Source organism: Rattus norvegicus, chromosome 7, assembly GCF_021556685.1.
Source record: "Rattus norvegicus strain SHRSP/BbbUtx chromosome 7, alternate assembly SHRSP_T2T, whole genome shotgun sequence".
Classification (NCBI taxonomy): Eukaryota; Metazoa; Chordata; class Mammalia; order Rodentia; family Muridae; genus Rattus; species Rattus norvegicus.
In genome coordinates, this window is record NC_141540.1 from 138,425,574 (window position 1) to 138,443,143 (window position 17,570).

The 17,570-nt window shown below is 46.9% G+C and overlaps 1 protein-coding gene across 26 annotated transcripts in view; it reads right to left on the bottom strand.

The window, feature by feature from the left end:
* Positions 1–3,471: 3,471 nt before the first annotated feature.
* Positions 3,472–17,570, bottom strand: part of Rpap3 (RNA polymerase II associated protein 3) — a 29,086-nt gene continuing 14,987 nt past the window's right edge. For 17 of the 26 annotated variants that reach the window (XM_087556728.1, XM_087556745.1, XM_087556739.1 and 14 more), the window contains 9 exons: positions 16,696–16,823; positions 14,521–14,642; positions 12,086–12,156; positions 11,878–11,976; positions 9,595–9,815; positions 7,975–8,161; positions 6,997–7,094; positions 6,527–6,627; positions 3,473–3,756 (listed from right to left, as the gene is read on the bottom strand). In XM_087556728.1, the coding sequence (XP_087412854.1) occupies positions 3,668–3,756; positions 6,527–6,627; positions 6,997–7,094; positions 7,975–8,161; positions 9,595–9,815; positions 11,878–11,976; positions 12,086–12,156; positions 14,521–14,642; positions 16,696–16,823 (1,116 nt within the window). In that variant the 3' untranslated portion in view covers positions 3,473–3,667. 26 annotated transcript variants of the gene reach the window in all.

The window sequence follows — 17,570 nt, forward strand, 5'->3', positions numbered from 1 at the left end:
CCATCTTTTGTTTCCTCTCTTCTTCCTCCCTGGCCTCTCTTACACTCCTCAAATGCTATGTGGTTGTTAATGGCCACAGTGAAGACTCAACTGGTGCTTGCTTCTTGGACACAGCATGGGAGAGCTAGGGTATACGGCTGAGGCGCCCTGCCTCCACTCAAGATCCGAGGCCTTAGAGGGCCATTTGGGAACTGGATGCTGGATGAGGTTGGGATGAGTCGGGCATCTTCTGCCATAGCAGGGAGGAACCCAGTGGACAGATGGGATTTCTGGGCAGAATCAGTACAATATGAGGCACCACACTGGAGCCCACAGATGGATACTGCTAGTACCGAGTCCTCTGGGGGCAGATGCTTTGGCAGAGGCCACATGACCACAGGCCTCCAGGGCTTCTGTCCCACCACACCTCCAGCACTCAAACAATGGTTGTCAGTACTCTGTTCTGGAGGGCCAGGTGTATGAGGCTCATGAGCCTGGCAGCTTCGAGTCCTAGTGTGGGGTGGCTATGGGCATCTGCGGTTTTCAGCTGTGTGTGACATCTACGCTGTTAGGTTCACAGTGGCACCGGCAGGACCCTTGGCCGTTAGGTCAAGGCCTGAGCTTTTCCAACCATCAAGCTGCTAACTAGAGAAGAGGCTGCCTGCTCATCCTCCTGTCAAGCCCTGCCTACTGCCACGGTCTCCATGGTAACCATTCCTCCCTGCCTCTCCTCTGTCACTGGCTCAGTCTGCACTCCCATAAGCAAGGAAGAAAGGCCATGAAGAGAAGTCTACTAGACCTGAAGTGGCAACACCGAGGGGGACCGCACAGGGAAGCCCCTAGGCAACTCTGAGCAAGCCTCACAGCCTACTCAGGCAGTCCCAGAAGGGGTGCTTAGACTAGTCACAGCTTGATGCCTGTCATCAGAGTCCCTCCCCCGGGGAAGTGGCTCGTCCAGCCCGATGGTCCAAACACTGTTCCTAGCAGCCTTGGCAGAGGCTGTGTCTTCAGGAGCCAGGGCAATCAGTGCCATCCACTGCCATCTTTTGTTGACTTGTGTCAAGGGATCCATGAAGTATTCCAGATGGCTCGTGCTGGCATGGGGGAGTCAGGCTGGTGGGCGGACTTATGGTCCTCTTGCTCAAGGCCATTCAGCCTGCACAAGAGTCCCCTAACTGCTCATCAGACACTCAAATGAGCCCATTCCCAACGCTGGTGCTTATATATGGGGAAGCAAACACAGGAAGGAGTGCTTACAAACACAGATTGGAAGGGCTTAGTACTAACAGCCCCACTGAGTGCCCAGGGACAGGTGGGTCTCTGCTGTCTCAGCCCAACCTCGGGCAAGCACATAAGGTACCTGTGCAAAGGCTTTGTGCATGTGTGCGTGTGTGTGTGTGTGTGTGTGTGTGTGTGTGTGTGTTTAAACTTTATAAAAGCTCAACAAAACAAAACAGTCATGTGGAAAAGAACTCATACCTGTCTCTTTATTGCCCCAAATGATTCAACAATCAGTATAAGGAAGTGAGGTGAACTACACTATGTTGGCTTCACTTTTCTAAGTGATTTCCCTTTAAAGCCGTGGGTATAATTCTAAAGTGAATTGACTTGAAGACCCTACAATAAATCCCCAGAGTGAGAAAAGGAGCCCACTGATTCTAGCTCTCACACAAGTGGTGATACTCTAGACAGATCAGTTTATCAACATTAACTGGACTTTGTCATGGACAAGGTCAATATTAGCACTAATGACATGTTTAAAACAAAAGCTTTCACATGATACACAAGCAGCTTGAAGTCTAGCATGTAGCCACCACGTTACAGGCGCACAGTAACAAATGGGAAGCAAATCAAGTGGGCACAGTGGTGTAGACCCACAACCCTGCCATCGGGAGGCAGGGGCAGGAAGGTCAGGAGTTCAAGGCCAGCTGACTTATGTGCTGTTAGTCCTACTCCTCTCACTGATCGGATCTACATGTGAACGTCATCCACCTATAGAAGTCTGCCTCCTTAGCAGTACCTTGATCTACCCTTTCTTCTTCACCGCAAGAACACAGTACATGAAGGCCACCAGGCACGTGGAGTATCAGACAACCTCGTACAGTGCCTCTGCTCTGTCACTCATCGCCACTCATTTATCAGGTGACAGGTGACAGGCTGAATAACCCGAGTATGTCTCCATTCTCTTACTTGGAAAAACAGTCTGTGGCCTTTTTGTCACTGTACAGAAAATCGTCATGGTCTGGATCTGACCCCCACCCACCTTCCCACAAGACCACCTTACACTCCTACTGCCAACAAGTCTCCCAGTGGGTCCTGGGCCCACACTCCTCCATGCCTGGTGCTGATCCGGCTACATTGTGCTTCCTCCTTAGCCTTGATGATTCTTTGTAATCTTTTCAGTCTGAGCCTAATGTCTCCTCCATGTTGGTGCTTATAACAATGATCTCTGGTGGCCAAGGGCTCAGTTTAAATCTACACCATAAGCAGACAGTTCTCAGAGAATAGCTTCTCCTGGCTTCCCTCCAGTACAGGTGGGGATCTCCCTTGGACCTGGTGGTTTGAATATGCTTGGCCCGGGGAGTGGCACTATTAGGAGGTGTGGCCTGGCTGCAGTGGGTGTGGCCTTGTTGGAGGAAGTGTGTCACTGAGGGTGTGGGCAATGAGACCCTACTCCTAACCACGTGGGAGCCAGTCTCCTAGCAGCCTTCAGATGAAGATGTAGAACTCTCAGCTCCTCCTGCACCATGCCTGCCTGGATGCTGTCATCCTAGAGGATACTGGACTGAACCTCTGAACCTGTGAGCCCGCCCCAGTTAAATGTTGTCCTTATAAGAGTTGCTTTGGTCATGGTGTCTGTTCACAGTGGTAAAACCCTAACTAAGACACGTAGGCACCCAAAGTCCTAATGCTTGGCACTCACTACTTCTGCCTCTGGGGACTGTCCTAGGCATTTTCCATGGACCCCTACTGCAGCACCCACAGGATGCTTACGGTAGGCAGAGGTTTAGGACCAAGTCGCTCCCCCAGAATCTTTAAACTTGGGTTATTGCAGAATCAGCAATGACCCAAAACCTCACACAGAGAAAGGGCTTGGCAAATAGCCAAGGGTTATAGCATGTAACCTATAACACGCTTGCTACAGGACTCACCACCAACACTCATCGAAGCTGCACCAGGTCTGACTCCATGGTGACATTGGACTATAACTGCCAAGTCTAGACAGCTGGAGCATCACAAGACAGTCCCAGCAGGAGCTGAGGACCCTGTCGTAGCCCCATTGTTGATGAAAATGGTTTAGTTTAGATGCATAGGAAGGGAGAGAGACAGCTCTGTTGTCTCACCAATACCCTCTCTCACTTTATTAATGTGGAAATGAAGTAGCTGTGTGTTGTGATTATAAAAATTCATGAAAATATAAAAGTTATGAGACAGGAACATACGACTGTAACATTTAAAATTATTTATAAAATGAAATACTGACCCTTATGAATTTATCTCATGGAAACTTAGTTTATTTTTGAAGCATTTCTCACGAGTTAGGCCACAGAACATTTACAGTGAGTCAACTGCCGTCCAGAGAGGAAAGTCCTCTCAGGTAAGGTTTCACTGTCTAAAGGGCCAAACACTTGATTTCAGTAAGAAAAGTAACATACACAGAAGAGGTAACAATGTCCAATCATGGAGGTCAGCCACCGCCGTATCTTTTCTTGAGTTCTTCAACAGAATCCTCCTTCAATTCTGATTTTTCTAAGTGATTGAATAATACTTTTGTGACTAAAAAGGGAAAAAAAGACTGAATGTCACTCTCATTTTACAACACTGTGCAAAACAGAAATTTAAGACACTAACCTGACCAGTCAGATAAACTTTTTACCATCTTTTACCAGAAACCACATTTCTCATGAATTCTTGTTTGTGTACCTACGGATGTTTGCTTGTTTGTTGAGACAGGGCTTCTCTGTGTAGCCCTGGCTGGCCTGGAACTTGCTCTGTAGACCAGGCTGGCCTCAAACCCAGATCTGCCTGCCTGTTTCTGCCTCTGGAGTGCTGGGATTAAAGGCTGTGCCACCATGTCCAGCTGGTCTGTATATTTAAAGAGTAATCTGAGAAGTAATGCGGTCCAGACCATCTTGCTTCCAGTGTGACTTTCTCCTCATCCTCAGTGACACTCTAACATCTCAGTAACACTTGGGGATCTGTCACGGCTCTGATTGTCAACCCCGAACTGGAATGAGCCGTCGAAATCAGTGGCAATATGACAGGTCACCACAATGACCTGTGACAGGTCATCACAATGATCCGCATGCTCCCCATGTCCGCTCGGCAGACAGGAGAGACCAGCCATGCTCCTGCTCCAGGGTGATGTGAAGAACTAGCTCATGTCCTCCAAGCACACCCAGAGAGAAAGGACACTCGCCGTGCACCCAGTGCAGAAGCAGGCTTCCTGCTCCCAAGAGCTTTCATTCCTTCTAAGAAAAAGGAAGAAATATATACTCACAAAAGTGCCACAGCTATTTTTTAGAAAGAAAACCGAAGCAGGGTGAGAGACAGAGGGGCCATGGGAGGCAGGCAGGCACTCCAAGAGAGTTGTTGGCCATGAGCGGCAGCTGAAGGAGTGAAGACCCGGGAGCAGGTATTCAAGAGGGAAGAAGTAAGGGCCTCAGGGGGTGGAGTTTGCAAGATGGCTCAGCAGCCTGATGCAAGTGTGTGTGTGTGTGTGTGTGTGTGTGTGTGTGTGTGTGTGTGTGTGTGTATACTAAGCCATGTCTCCAGCTCTGACCACATTTTAATCCCTAACCCTCGATTTCTTCCTGATGTAAGGATGCTTCTCTTGCTGCTCTTTATTCTGTTTTGTTTTGTTTTTTAAGGGGCTTGCCTGTTATAGTCTAGGCTGGCCTCGAACTCAAAATGCTGCTCAGGCTCGAGGGCCAAGACCACAGTGCACGCACGTACCACCACATCCAGCTGAGAGCATCCAACAAGGGGACTGACTGAGCCTTCTGTGTCACGGCTACAACGAGGACAAGAGGAGCTCAGGGTGCCTGGTGTAGGAGCAGCTTTAGAAAGTCATACTTAAGTTTTTGCTAATTTTTTCAAGATAGGCTTTGTCTGTGTGGCCCTGGCTGTTCTGGAACTTGCTCTGTAGACCAGGCTGCTCTTGAATTCAGAGAGATCTGCCTTGGCCTCCTGAGTGCTGGGATTAAAAGCCTGTGCTACCATGCCTAGCCTGAGTTACCAAGCCCAGCTTTTGCTAATTTTTAAAAGTAAAGAAATTGGCATTTTTTTAGCCACTCATGTTGGCACATGCCTGGCATCTTAGCACTTGGCACTCAGAAGGACTCCTGTGAGTTAGTAAGTTCTAGGCCAGCTACACAGTAAGACCATGTCTCAAAAAACAAAGACAAGGCCTGGAGAGATGCTCACAGGTTAAAGTGCTTGCCGCTCTTGCAAAGGACGGACTTGGTTCCCAATGCCTAAAAGGTGGCTCACAGCACACCACGATGCACACACATATTTAAAATACTTTAAAAAACTAAAGAAATCTTGTAAAATAATAATTGGCATAGTTATAACTAAATGACTTATCTTTTACCTAAAACAGAATTAGACCTCTGGAGTGGTTTGCATGTGCTTGGCCCAGGAAGTGGTACTATCAGGAGGTGTGGCCTTGCTGGACGAAGTGTGTCACTGCGGGGTGGGCAATGAGACCCTCATCCTAACCACATGGAGCCAGTCTTCTCCTGAGTGCCTTTGGATCAAGATGTAGACCCTCAGCTCCTCCTGCACCATGCCTGCCTGGATGCTGCCATGTTCCCACCTTGATGATAATGGACTGACCCTCTGAACCTGTAAGTCAGCCCCAATTAAATGCTGTCCTTTATAAGACTTGCCTTGGTCATGGTGTCTCTTCACAGCAGTAAGACCCTAACTAAGACAACTCTGAGTAACTGCATTTTTTGCAGAGTGTGATTTTTATGCCAGACTGTAGCATAAGGAAGGGAAGATCTCAGGGCCATCATCTGCACTTCTGACCCCAGACCAAAAACCTGGGTACACTGCACTGGTAACGCTCTCAGCACTGCTGCTGCGGCCATGCAGCGCCTGCAGCTCGTGCTGACCCCTGGGAGCTCCTGTGCCCCACCCACCCCCTGTCTAACTGACTTCTGCACTTTAGAATTCTGCTAAGAGACTCAAGGACAGCCTCTCAGAGGCTCACATACATGCTGCTCTGCGGCAGGACCCTTTGCTTACTCCACAGTGGAAAAATCAAACCTTTGTGCCACTGACTACACCCCACTGCACGCGTGTGGCCTCACCTTCACCCCCAGGCCTTGGCTGCCTCCTGGGTTGGAGGATGGAGATGGTGCCTACACGTGAAACACTGCCGAGAACTACAACACATTCTAACTGCATGGACTCCAACTGCACAGACTGTTTAACTGAGTTGTACATGATTTGTGTTTGACTCTGTATCTTGTGCGTGGTAAAACAGATCAGCACAGGAGGATGAGGAGCTAGGAAAGCCTGCTCTCTCAGAACTTACGCTCTCTCTCAGTTCCTGACATAAACATCACCGCCATGTCGAACCTTCTTAGCTGAGAAAGCCTTTCTAAGACTTCAAAGATGAGAGCTGGCTTTTCCCTCCTGAAACAGTCCAAATATAAACCAAGTGATCAGGTACAGGCAGCGGCTTTCTGTAGTAACCACAAAGTCTTCATTTCCCCAAGGTAGCACTGTTATAATAGCATAAAGGGACGAGCCCAGCCCAGCCCAGTCTGCAGATGACATCACAGTGTCTTCCACAGGAGCCAGGCGCCCAATCCCGCTGCTCTCCCGCAGAGGCCGCCATACACTTCCTCTAAGAAGTCTTTCCCCGTTAGACTTCCTCCACATCAGTGTTTCTATAACAGCGAACCTTACTAGGAAGTTCACGTTGCCACGCACAAAATATTAAGATTAAAGTTGTTGGACAAAACATTACAATGTGAGAATACAACTAAAAATTCAACTTACTCAACGTAAAAGTCGTGTAAAATTTTAATGATTTGATTGAATACATCTGGATCTAGGTTTTTCTGAAACAACTTCGGATACAAAGATGGTTCAATTTTCTGGGGTAAAAGGAGAAAGTTGAATTTGACAACATTCACATTACACGTTATATAATAATTGCTCAAGTAAAAACATGACTAACTAATGAACACTAATATTTAATGAGATAGTGAGGTTTCCTTAGACACAACTCTGAAAGGAGGGAACCCATAGGGACCTAAGATAGTCATGGCTCTCCCCTGGAGCAGTCGGTGCCTACAGCTGGAGCACTTCTGGCTTATGCAAAGGATCCGGGTTCAATTCCCAGCACCCCCTTAACAGCAACCCTATGTCTCCAGCTCCAGGGGGTCCAACACATTCATGCATACACACATACGTAAACATGCAAACACTCACACATACAAACACATACAATTAAAATAACAGGTAATTATAATAGAAAATCCCACGACCAGAAGAGATGGACCCTCGTGAGGGAGCTCCCAAACTCAACTAGGAATAGAGAAAAGCAGCTTGGGGGCCACTTGACGTGACTCAGCAACAGAGGTATAGGTGATGCCACTGCACTTGAAGAGACTAAGCTGCTCTATCACTGCTCCACGCAACGACCTGGCTACAAAAGGTCACTTGCAGGAAGCAAATGCCCACGCACTGCTCGCACTGCCTGGGTCACAGACGACCCAAGGACTCCCGTTCCCTGCCCCCGGTGGAAGATTAAATATTAAAGCTAAAGCTATGGAATATGAAATTAGACTAAGTCATTTTAGGCCCTGAATTTCACACACAGCTCACTGTCCAGGACAATGCACACCCAGCAGGGAAGGCATTTTCTGACTTGTGCTACACAAAAGGGAGGCGTGGCACTGCTGAAACCACCGAGGCTGCTCTCTGACCTACGTCCGGAGCACTGTGGGGTCCCCCTCCCGCCCCCCAGCTCACCTTCACATACTGATACAGCATCTCGGGGGAACTTCTCAACTGTCTGAAATCAGACTCCAGCTGGAAGGAGTTGGCAGGAACTGGAGGCAGAACTACAGCGGCCAACTGACCCGGCGTCTGCGCTACCCTCACAGAGGTTTTCTCACTCACTGACTGACGCACGCCCTGCTTCACGTCCACCTGCGCCCTGCAGTATTTCAGAGCATTAGCCAAGCAGCAACAGAATGAGCAGCCAAAACCAAGAGCAATGGGAGCTCTAACATCAGACTTCAGCACTGTTTGCTGTCTGCATGCCAACAGTTCTAGTTCTTTCCACATGTGTGTGTGCACAGCACGCGTTTATGACAAGAATGTGTGTATGCCCTTTCAATTCTTTCAACATGTGTGTATGTATGTGTGTGCATATGTATGTGTACATGTGTGCATGTGTGTGGTATGGTGTGGTGTGTGTATGTGTGGTATGGTGTGTGTGTATATGTGTGGTGTGGTGTGTATGTGTGTGGGGGGGTATGGTGTATGTGTGTGTATGTGTGGTGTGTGTGTGTATGTGTGTATGGTGTGGTGTATGTGTGTGTATATGTATGGTATGGTGTGTGTGTGTGTGTGTGGTGTATGTATGTGTGGTATGTTGTGTGTGTGTGGTGTGTGTTTGCGTGTGGTATATGCGTGTGAGGTGTGTGTGTGTGTGTGTCTGGCTATGCACTGGCCGCAGTTGACTGCTGGGTGGTGAGCTGGCCCACTCTTTGAGAAGATCATCTCTATATAACTCAGCCTTTCAGAAATCTGAGTTATCACAGCTTCAAGATATTTCAAGAAGAAATAAATACTTCATTTTATTTGGCATTTCTGAATAATTCATACAATGCCTTAAATAAACCTCTACTATAGTCCAATGTTTAAAACACACACTTTGTGTATTTATTGAGTGGCAATAAAAGACTAACCAGAGGCCCAAACACACCCGGTAGGTCTGCACCTTCTCCACAGTCATCAGTAAGGAAGTCGTGTGGACTGTATGTTATTATTACTATTGTTGTTGTTAATAATAACTGATAATAACTCTGAGTTAGACTACAACTGGGAATGTTTCACTGAAGGCTTTCCATAGACACTCATTACACCTGCTCCACCACAGCCCTGTCCCAGCCCTGTCCCCGCATCCCTGGCTAAGGCCCCTCCTCCCTCCTTTCTTCTTTGTTCTTGGCTCTCAGTTCTAAACTATATTTAAAGAGTGTTCAACAGTCTTCAGTATTGATGGATATACTAATGGTAACACTCAAATTCTTCATTTCTTATGGTGCTTCCTTCTATCAAATATGTTTTCTCTCTCTCTCTCTCTCTCTCTCAACAGTGAAACAGATTACACTACAGTTCTAGAAAAGAAAGTGAGAAAGTCATCCTGACCAGGAACGAAAGCACTGCCCATCTCTACACCGCCTGTGAAGTCCCCTTGGTGAAGGAAGAAGGCTGTTCCTCAGGCGTAGTCTCAGTGCAGATGGGGACGGTCACCGCACCGTGCAGTTAGTGAGCTGCTCAAACATGCAGCTCAGGAGTCATACAACTGCCTGTGAAGTTGCCTCCATCACAGAGACAGGACAGGGCAGGGCAGGAACTACTCACTGTGGGGCTGACGAGTCGCCGACTGCTTCTATTTTCAACACTTTAGCTCTTGGTGTCTCCCCTGAGGACACAGAGTCGCCCTGGCTGAAATCCTTCTTGCGTCCAGTGTCCACAGCCACTGCTGCTCGGTCACTCTCGGGGACGGTGGCAGAGCTCTCTGGTGCATCGACAGACTCTATCAAATTGCCAGTTTCTTCAATAAAAACCTTCTTGAGTGCTTTCTAAAACAATTAAAATTGATTCTTTAAATGAACATATGAAAAGTTTTCCCATGGTAAGGTCACAAATGTACAGACTGCTCACGGCTGATACTCCAGCTGAAAGTAAATGCAAGTTGTCAGCCAGACAGACTTAGGAATATACCATGTCTGAGAACACAAACAAAGAAAAGCTCTCTGCCTATCCGGCACCTAAAAGTGGGAATCAAGTGCACAGTACGTTACAGGAAGGACATACAAACAGGCTGCCAGGCAGTCCACAGGCTGGGGGGAGCAAGGACAGACAGGACCCTGCTGACAGACAGACAGGCCCTCCCGACAGCAGGCGCTCTGTGGGCTGAGGGAAGCACAGCAAGGGAAGGGGGAGGGGGAGGCACTGCCCAAGTCCGACTGAAACTCAGCACACTCTCCAGGAGCACAGCAGCTGGGTAAATCCAGTCCAGACCGCAGACTTGCCAAATCACATTCATAAAGTTGGTAGGTTCTCCAGTTTAATAAATAATATTCCCTATTGTCTTAGTTAGGGTTCACTGCTGTGAACAGACACCACGGCCAAGGCAACTCTTATAAGGACAACATTTCACCGTGGTTGGCTTACAGGTTCAGAGGTTCAGTCCATTGTCATCAACATGGGAGCAGGGCAGCATCCAGGCAGGCATGGTGCAGGAGGAGCTGAGAGGTGTACATCGTCATCTGAAGGCTGCTAGTGGAAGACTGACTTCCAGGCAGCTAGGATGGGGGTCTTAAAGCCCACGCCCACAGTGACACACCTACTCCAGCAAGGCCACACCTAATAGTGCCACTCCCTGCCTGAGCACACACGAACCATCACAGTTCTTAACAGGTAAGCTCCAAACAGGCAGTCTGTCCTGCTGCTGCTATGCCATGTTCTCCACACCGGCTATGCCGTGTTCTCCACACGTGTTCTGTCAGAGCGCTGGGGGCACACACATGCATCACCGAATCCTGCTCTGTGTGGGCTCCAGGGATTGAACTCACAAGCCTGCACGGCTGCTGCTTTTGCTGCCGAGCCCTCTCCCTGGCCAACTGTCCATTTCTGTGTGTATTACTTTAATCTCTTATTATATATTTTTGGGAGGGATCATGTGGAGGTCAGAAGACAACTTACAAGTTGGTTCTCACCTCCCACTGCGTAGACCCCAGAGACTGAACTCAGGGTGTCAGCTTGGTGACAGGCACCTTTACCCAGTAGGCCATCTAACAGGCTCTACTCTAATCTTTAACTGATTTTGTTTCCATACCCCCAACACTCCCTTCTCATCCTTTACCCTTCCTTTCTGCTTTCTCATCTCCCCCATTCACTATTTAAATGCTGACACTCTTAACTTTCAAACAAAAATGCTATAAAGTACATTTCCCCCAACCAATGCCCTAGTGGCCTTCCTAACCCGACACATAATGCCACACATCTTCTCCTGCTGCCAGCAGCTGGAGAAAACTAAAATCCCAATGTCACACAGACACACGGGAGCGTGCCACTATGCCCTGTACCCAGCAGGCCCACGCCCTCTCCATAAGGAGAACGAAGATGATGAGATGCCTGAAATGCCAGAAAAATCCTTAGCTCCACCCTAAAAGGATCAAGGACCATAAAGGGAACCCAAATAAACAAGGCTGTAAGCTCAGGCACAGACCAAAGTAGATGAAGTCATCAGTCACTTAAGCAAAGATTGCCCAGGAAACTGACCAAAAAGGAACCAACGAGAAAGCAGAAATGGAAGATCAATAAAATAAAACCTGTCAGAAAGCATCACCAATGTCCAATATCAAACAGAGACTGAGGACAACGTTGAGCCGATAACAAAATGTCTAACTGACTCAAATTCCATTACGTGAGATCGATCTGCTAAACTGTGTAAGTGAAACATACGTTACTCTAGAAATAATTCTCTCTAATATTGTCAATAAATCCTATGAGGGACTTATTAAAGAACATTAAATAGGTACATCAGGAGTTTTAAGCTTTCTCATGAAAAGTTTGCTTCCAATTCTATTAACACGACAGTGACACTAAGCGGTGAGGAAGTGGAAGCGCTTTACTCACAGGTGACCCCCAATGAGGACTGTCTACAGGCTTTACCACATTGTGCCTCTGTGTGGAGTCAAGAAAGACATCATCCCAGCGTCCTTTCTCAATTAATTCCTTGAAAACAAAATTGAAAAAAAATTATCAAAATACTTGAGTTAGTTATATTAACCCAGAAATTCATGTGTCAGGTAATGCGATGGTGTTTTGTTCAAGAAAACCCTACCTTTTTAATTCTGGAAAGCTCGGTCACTGCCTGTTTATTTCCAGGTTCCAGAAGTAAAACAGTTTCGAAATCTAACGAGAATTTTAAAAAATAGCAAAATTACTTTTATGGCATTCAAAACATGACATCTTTAGTTAACAATCCCTTTATTTTGTTTACTTATTTTGGCTTTTGCAACAGGTGCTGGTGCAGCCCAGATGTCCCTGCACCAGCTGTGCAAAGACAGCGCAGACCCTAACCATCCTGTCTCTGCCGCCCAATGCTGGGGCTCAGACATCTCCTTTCTCAGTGAGCTTTACTCGGGACCCTGAGGGGAGTGGCGGTAAGGACAGGGTTTGTCAAGCTGTTCCCATGGACTTTCTCAGACCTCATGCTCCACCCTGGATTTGCAGATGACACAGAGAGACCGAAGGAGCACTGCACATAACCACACTCACACTTAATGAATGAGGGAATAACTCCCCTCAGAGAACGCCACACCCCGGAATGTTACTCAGTGTTTAAGGTGATGAAACCAGGTGTGGTCACATGCACGCACGCCTGTGGTCCTAGGACTTGGGAGGCACTGGCAGGACTCGTGTGAGCTGAAACCTAGCCTGGTCTACATAGCAAATGCTAGGCCAGCCAGGGCTAACCAGCATCCCCTGCCCCCACACTGAAGCTGGTGAAGGAAGGAATGAGCTCTCTGCAAGTTGGCCTGACTTACACGTGTGTGCCTATGACATCCATGCATGTAAATGCACATGTTCAATAAAATAAAATGTAAAAAAGAAAATTTAAAAAAACTTTAAGAAGAAGCTGTGATGACGTCTCAGCACACAGAAAGCTTGATAACATTCTAAGGTAAATGGAGCAGAGCAGCAATACCGCCATGAGCCTACCAATCGGCAGGTCTGACAGGACCAAGTTTAGCCCAATGCGGTAGCACACGCCTAAAACCCCAGCACTCGGGGGCTGAGGAGTTCACATCCCCTGGCTAACCAGTAGGACAGTAATCAGGTTAACAGAAAACAGCGGCTGCCAGGGGCTATAAGGGAGGAGGAAGAGGAACGGACAGTTAGCACCTGATACACTGTTTAGAATAAGGACAAACGGTTGCACAACACTGAAAATATACACATCAAATGGTAAAAATATCAAATTAGTGCTGTGCAATCTTACCATAACTTGATAAAACAAAAAACAATGGGCTGCCACTATGCCTGGCTGGATTAACTGCCCGATTTAAATGTAATTATCAGGAAAGGAAAAGCCTGACCTCTACTCTGTGACTACCAACACAGGAAGTTGGAAGAAAAATGGCACAGGGCCTGGGTTTAATCCCAGGACTCTGTCTTCAAGTCTCTACTGCTGTGCTAAATCCCATGACCAGATGCAGCTTAGGGAAGACGGGGCTCATTTGAGCTCACAGCCCTCAGGCCATAACCCATCACTGAGGAAATCAGGGCAGAGCCTGGAGGCAGGCAGTGGTGCAGGGGCCACAGGGTGCTGCTTAGTGGTTTGCTCCCCACAGCATTTGGCTTGCACAGAGCACCCAGGACCTCCAGGCCAGCAGGGGTGGCACTGCTCACAGTGGCCAGTTTCTCACCTAGCAATTAGCCATCAGGAAAATGTCCCACAGGCTTGCCTACAGAACAAGTGGTTAGGGGCGTTTCTCAGTTGGAGCTTCCTCCTCCAGATGACTGGCTTATGCCAATCAGATAAAACTAGCTAGAATAGGCTCTCATCTTTTTCTTCCCAGCATAGATTTCAAAGGAAACAGAGAGAGAGAGAGAGAACAGCAAGTGAAACCGAAAGAACAGGGAACAAACGCAATGAGGGAAACATGGGTAAGACCAGGTCAGTTCTCTGAAGACTGACGAAGACTGCAGCACAGGGCACAGGGCACAGGGACCTGCAGCACAGGGACCTGCAGCACAGGGCACAGGGCACAGGGCACAGGGCAGGAGGGAAAACAAACAAACGCACACATCGGGAATGAGAAAGGCCAGGCGTGTGTGCTGGAGCTGCCTTTAATCCCAGCACTCAGGAAGGCTCAAGGTCAGCCTGGTCCACACATTAAATTCCAGGGCTATATAAGAAACTCTGTTCCAAAAACCAAACCAAAACAAAAGAGTAAGAAAGGAATCAATGTAGCCCTCACGTTAACCTCGATGCCCAGCTGCTGATACCCTCTCTTCTTGACTAGTTCTTGTTTCCCCTCTTCAAACTTTCCTTCCTTTCACTTGGTGATTAACCACAGTATGTTATAAATAATCTTGCACACTATTCGAGGTTCAGTTTTCAGACTCACCTTCATCCCCAAAGTGCTTTGCAAAAATCACTGTGGAAAACTACAAAACTCTTTGCTTCTACACCTCAGGAGTCTGATAGGGTGAGCATGTCAGCTATTCTGTGGGGTCATCAGGTGAGTGTGTCAGATTTTCTAGTCTTACCTTGCTTGGCCTCATTGATCTTTCCCAAAAATGTCCTTGCAGTTCCTCTTCTGGCAAAAGCTTTTGAATATGAACCATCTAGTAAGATAGCCTGTGTGCAGTCTCTTTCAGCTTCTTCATATCTATTGAACACAATAAAATTACCAACTGGACAACATGTAGCTCATAGAAAATAGAATGAGGGCTGGAGAGATGGTCCAGTGGATAAAAGTGCTTGTTGCCAAGCCTAACAACCTGAATCCATTGCTGGGACCCACAAGGTAGAAGGAAAGAACCAAGTTGTCACAACTTGTCCTCTGTTGTTTTGTTTGAGACTACAGTCTTACTATGTGGGCCAGGCTGGCTTAGAACTTGCTACCCTCCCTCCTCTGCCCAGCAACATATGACTTCAATTAACAATTCCCAAAACTCTGTCTTTAAGGAGAAAGATCATTCCAATTTTCTCATTCCCACCAGATCTTCAGACCATCTGGAAAGGAAGGAAAGAGAACCAGACTAGGGAGTGAGGAGAGGTGGCTCACAGCCTCAGATCAGACGACCTAGGGTGACCTTAGAATGACCTTGAACTTCTGATCCTCCTGCCAAGCTTGGAACCACTACACACAACTCTGATTTCTTACTTTGCTTTGCAGCACACTGAAAATGTCCTTGTCCAAGCTCTGCGCTATGATTCTGTGCATCACTGCACCGACCTCTCGTTTTAAGATGCTTGCACAGACCCTGCACTTTTGAGGATCACGAAGCCCCACACAGAGGGGCTTTGGTCTTCTCTGTCGCCTTGTCACATAAACTGCAGACTTTTTTACTCCCATCCTTGTCTTTAATTCTGAACACCCATGTCAGGACATGAGCCTCTAACTCAGTGGCCCCTGCAACTTTAACACAGTTCCTCTTGTTGTGGTGACTTCCGAACATAAAATTATTTCACTGCTACTTCCTAAGTGTCGTTCTGTGAGTCCCCAGAGCACATACCAGAGAAATGAACACAGAGTACAAATAACATCAGTCTATCCTTTAACTTAAGCTCTGCTGACTCGACACACGTTACCAGGTTCTTATGAACACAGACAACAAAACTAACACGACGTACTCAGAGGCAGCCTCACCCCCACAAAGCATTATTCTTATATTTAGTCAAACCATTTGGGGTGTTAAAATGACTGAACTAACACAGGACTGTTTAACAGCAAGATCCAGGTTTTCTTAAGCTCTCAAAAGATGAGAAACCATTCTTGGCTAATCAATAAAAGACAATGCTTAAGCTGTGTCTATCCCTTAAATAAGGTTAAATATGCAACCAACATTTTCCTCCTTAGTCACCTTCCTGACATGAAGTCTTCTGAGGAGTGCGAAACTTGAAATAGATTGCGTCCTTAGTTTCAATAAGTGAAATTTGGCTTTCTGTCAATTATAGCGGAACCTATAACTCTGTCACCAATAAAACACACATATCATTATTCATTTTATCACGCACACCTCCGTAACACTCATTATTATGTCAGTATCATGGCAGTATTCCACCTACTGCTTGTCTACACGTGATCTTACCTCAAGAGTAAGGTAGCTCAGTAAGTAAAGGTCCTTGCCCACAAACATGATGACGTAGGTTTGACCCCCAAACCAATGTGGGAGGAAGAGAGAACCAATTTCTGCAACCTGTCCTGACTTCCACACATACCACCCACACACATAAATGTAATACAAAAAATTTAAAATAACATACAATATACTTACACTGTACAATTCTGTTAAAAATGTAAAGATAACACTCACATGATAAACACACGGTATCACATGTACACACGTACACACACACACACACACACAAACACACACACACACACACACACACACACACACACACACACACTCCTTCTCTCTGCGTTTCACTCTCATTAACTGTAATGAAATTACATTACGGTTTGCTTGGGAATAAACCCCCTGCCGGCTTGGCTCAGCACTGAGCGCTGAAGCACTTCTCTAGCACATGAGAGGTCCTGAATTCTAACCTAGCATCGCTACAAAACAGAGGAGACTAGAAGGAGGGGGAAGATCCGAACAAAGAAGACAGATGACAAAATACCAAATCAACTAAAGTTAACTTTGTTAATTAATTATTTAAAGTTGCAAGCTAAGTGAATTTCATCCTGAAAGTGAAATACAGGCAGAACTTACTTCTGAACCTTGAGGTAGGCCATGGCTCTGTTAGCGGGGAGCAGGGCATTGGTGCTGTCCGCTGCTATCCCACGGGTGTAGCATTCGATTGCTTGCTCGTACTTCCCCTCTTTGAAAAATCCATTGCCCTGTGATTTTGGAGAGAAGTGTGAATATCAAAACATGCTGAACGCTACCCCACTTCAGACCCAAGAGAAAACTCTGATATTAAGTTCTACACATTCTCACTGCTAAGGAGCGAGACAGGGACAGCCCAGTGCAGGGCATGCTCCTGAGCAATCACGAGGACCTGGATTCTGGTGACCGACCCAGGGGGGCTCACGCCTGCCTACCCAGCAGGTCTAGCCCATTAACCTCCAAGTTCAGAAGAGATCATGGCTCAGAAGCAATAACACGACACAGAGTAACAGAACAATGATCTCTGCCCTCACACAATTCTATCCAGCTTCACATACATGTACACACACACACACACACACACACACACACACACACACACACTTAGAAATACAAAGATAATATCTAGTTTATGAGACTTCTCAAATATATTAGCATGGATTTTTTTGTTTCTTTTTTTTGGAGCTGGGGACCGAACCCAGGGCCTTCCGCTTGCTAGGCAAGCGCTCTACCACTGAGCTAAATCCCCAACCCCATGGATTTTCTTAAATGACAGTATTCTCTTTTCAGCACAAAAACACTACTATTACTCTAAACTTCATCAGTAACCTACTAATTAAACAGTGAAGGCCCAAACATTACACTAAATCTTCACTTACATTAGAAACTAATCAAAAATACTTGGAGATCTTGCTGGGGTGTGGCTGGCTTAAAGACAGAGAGCTTGCTATCACATGCAAGGCCCTGGCTTTGAGTCT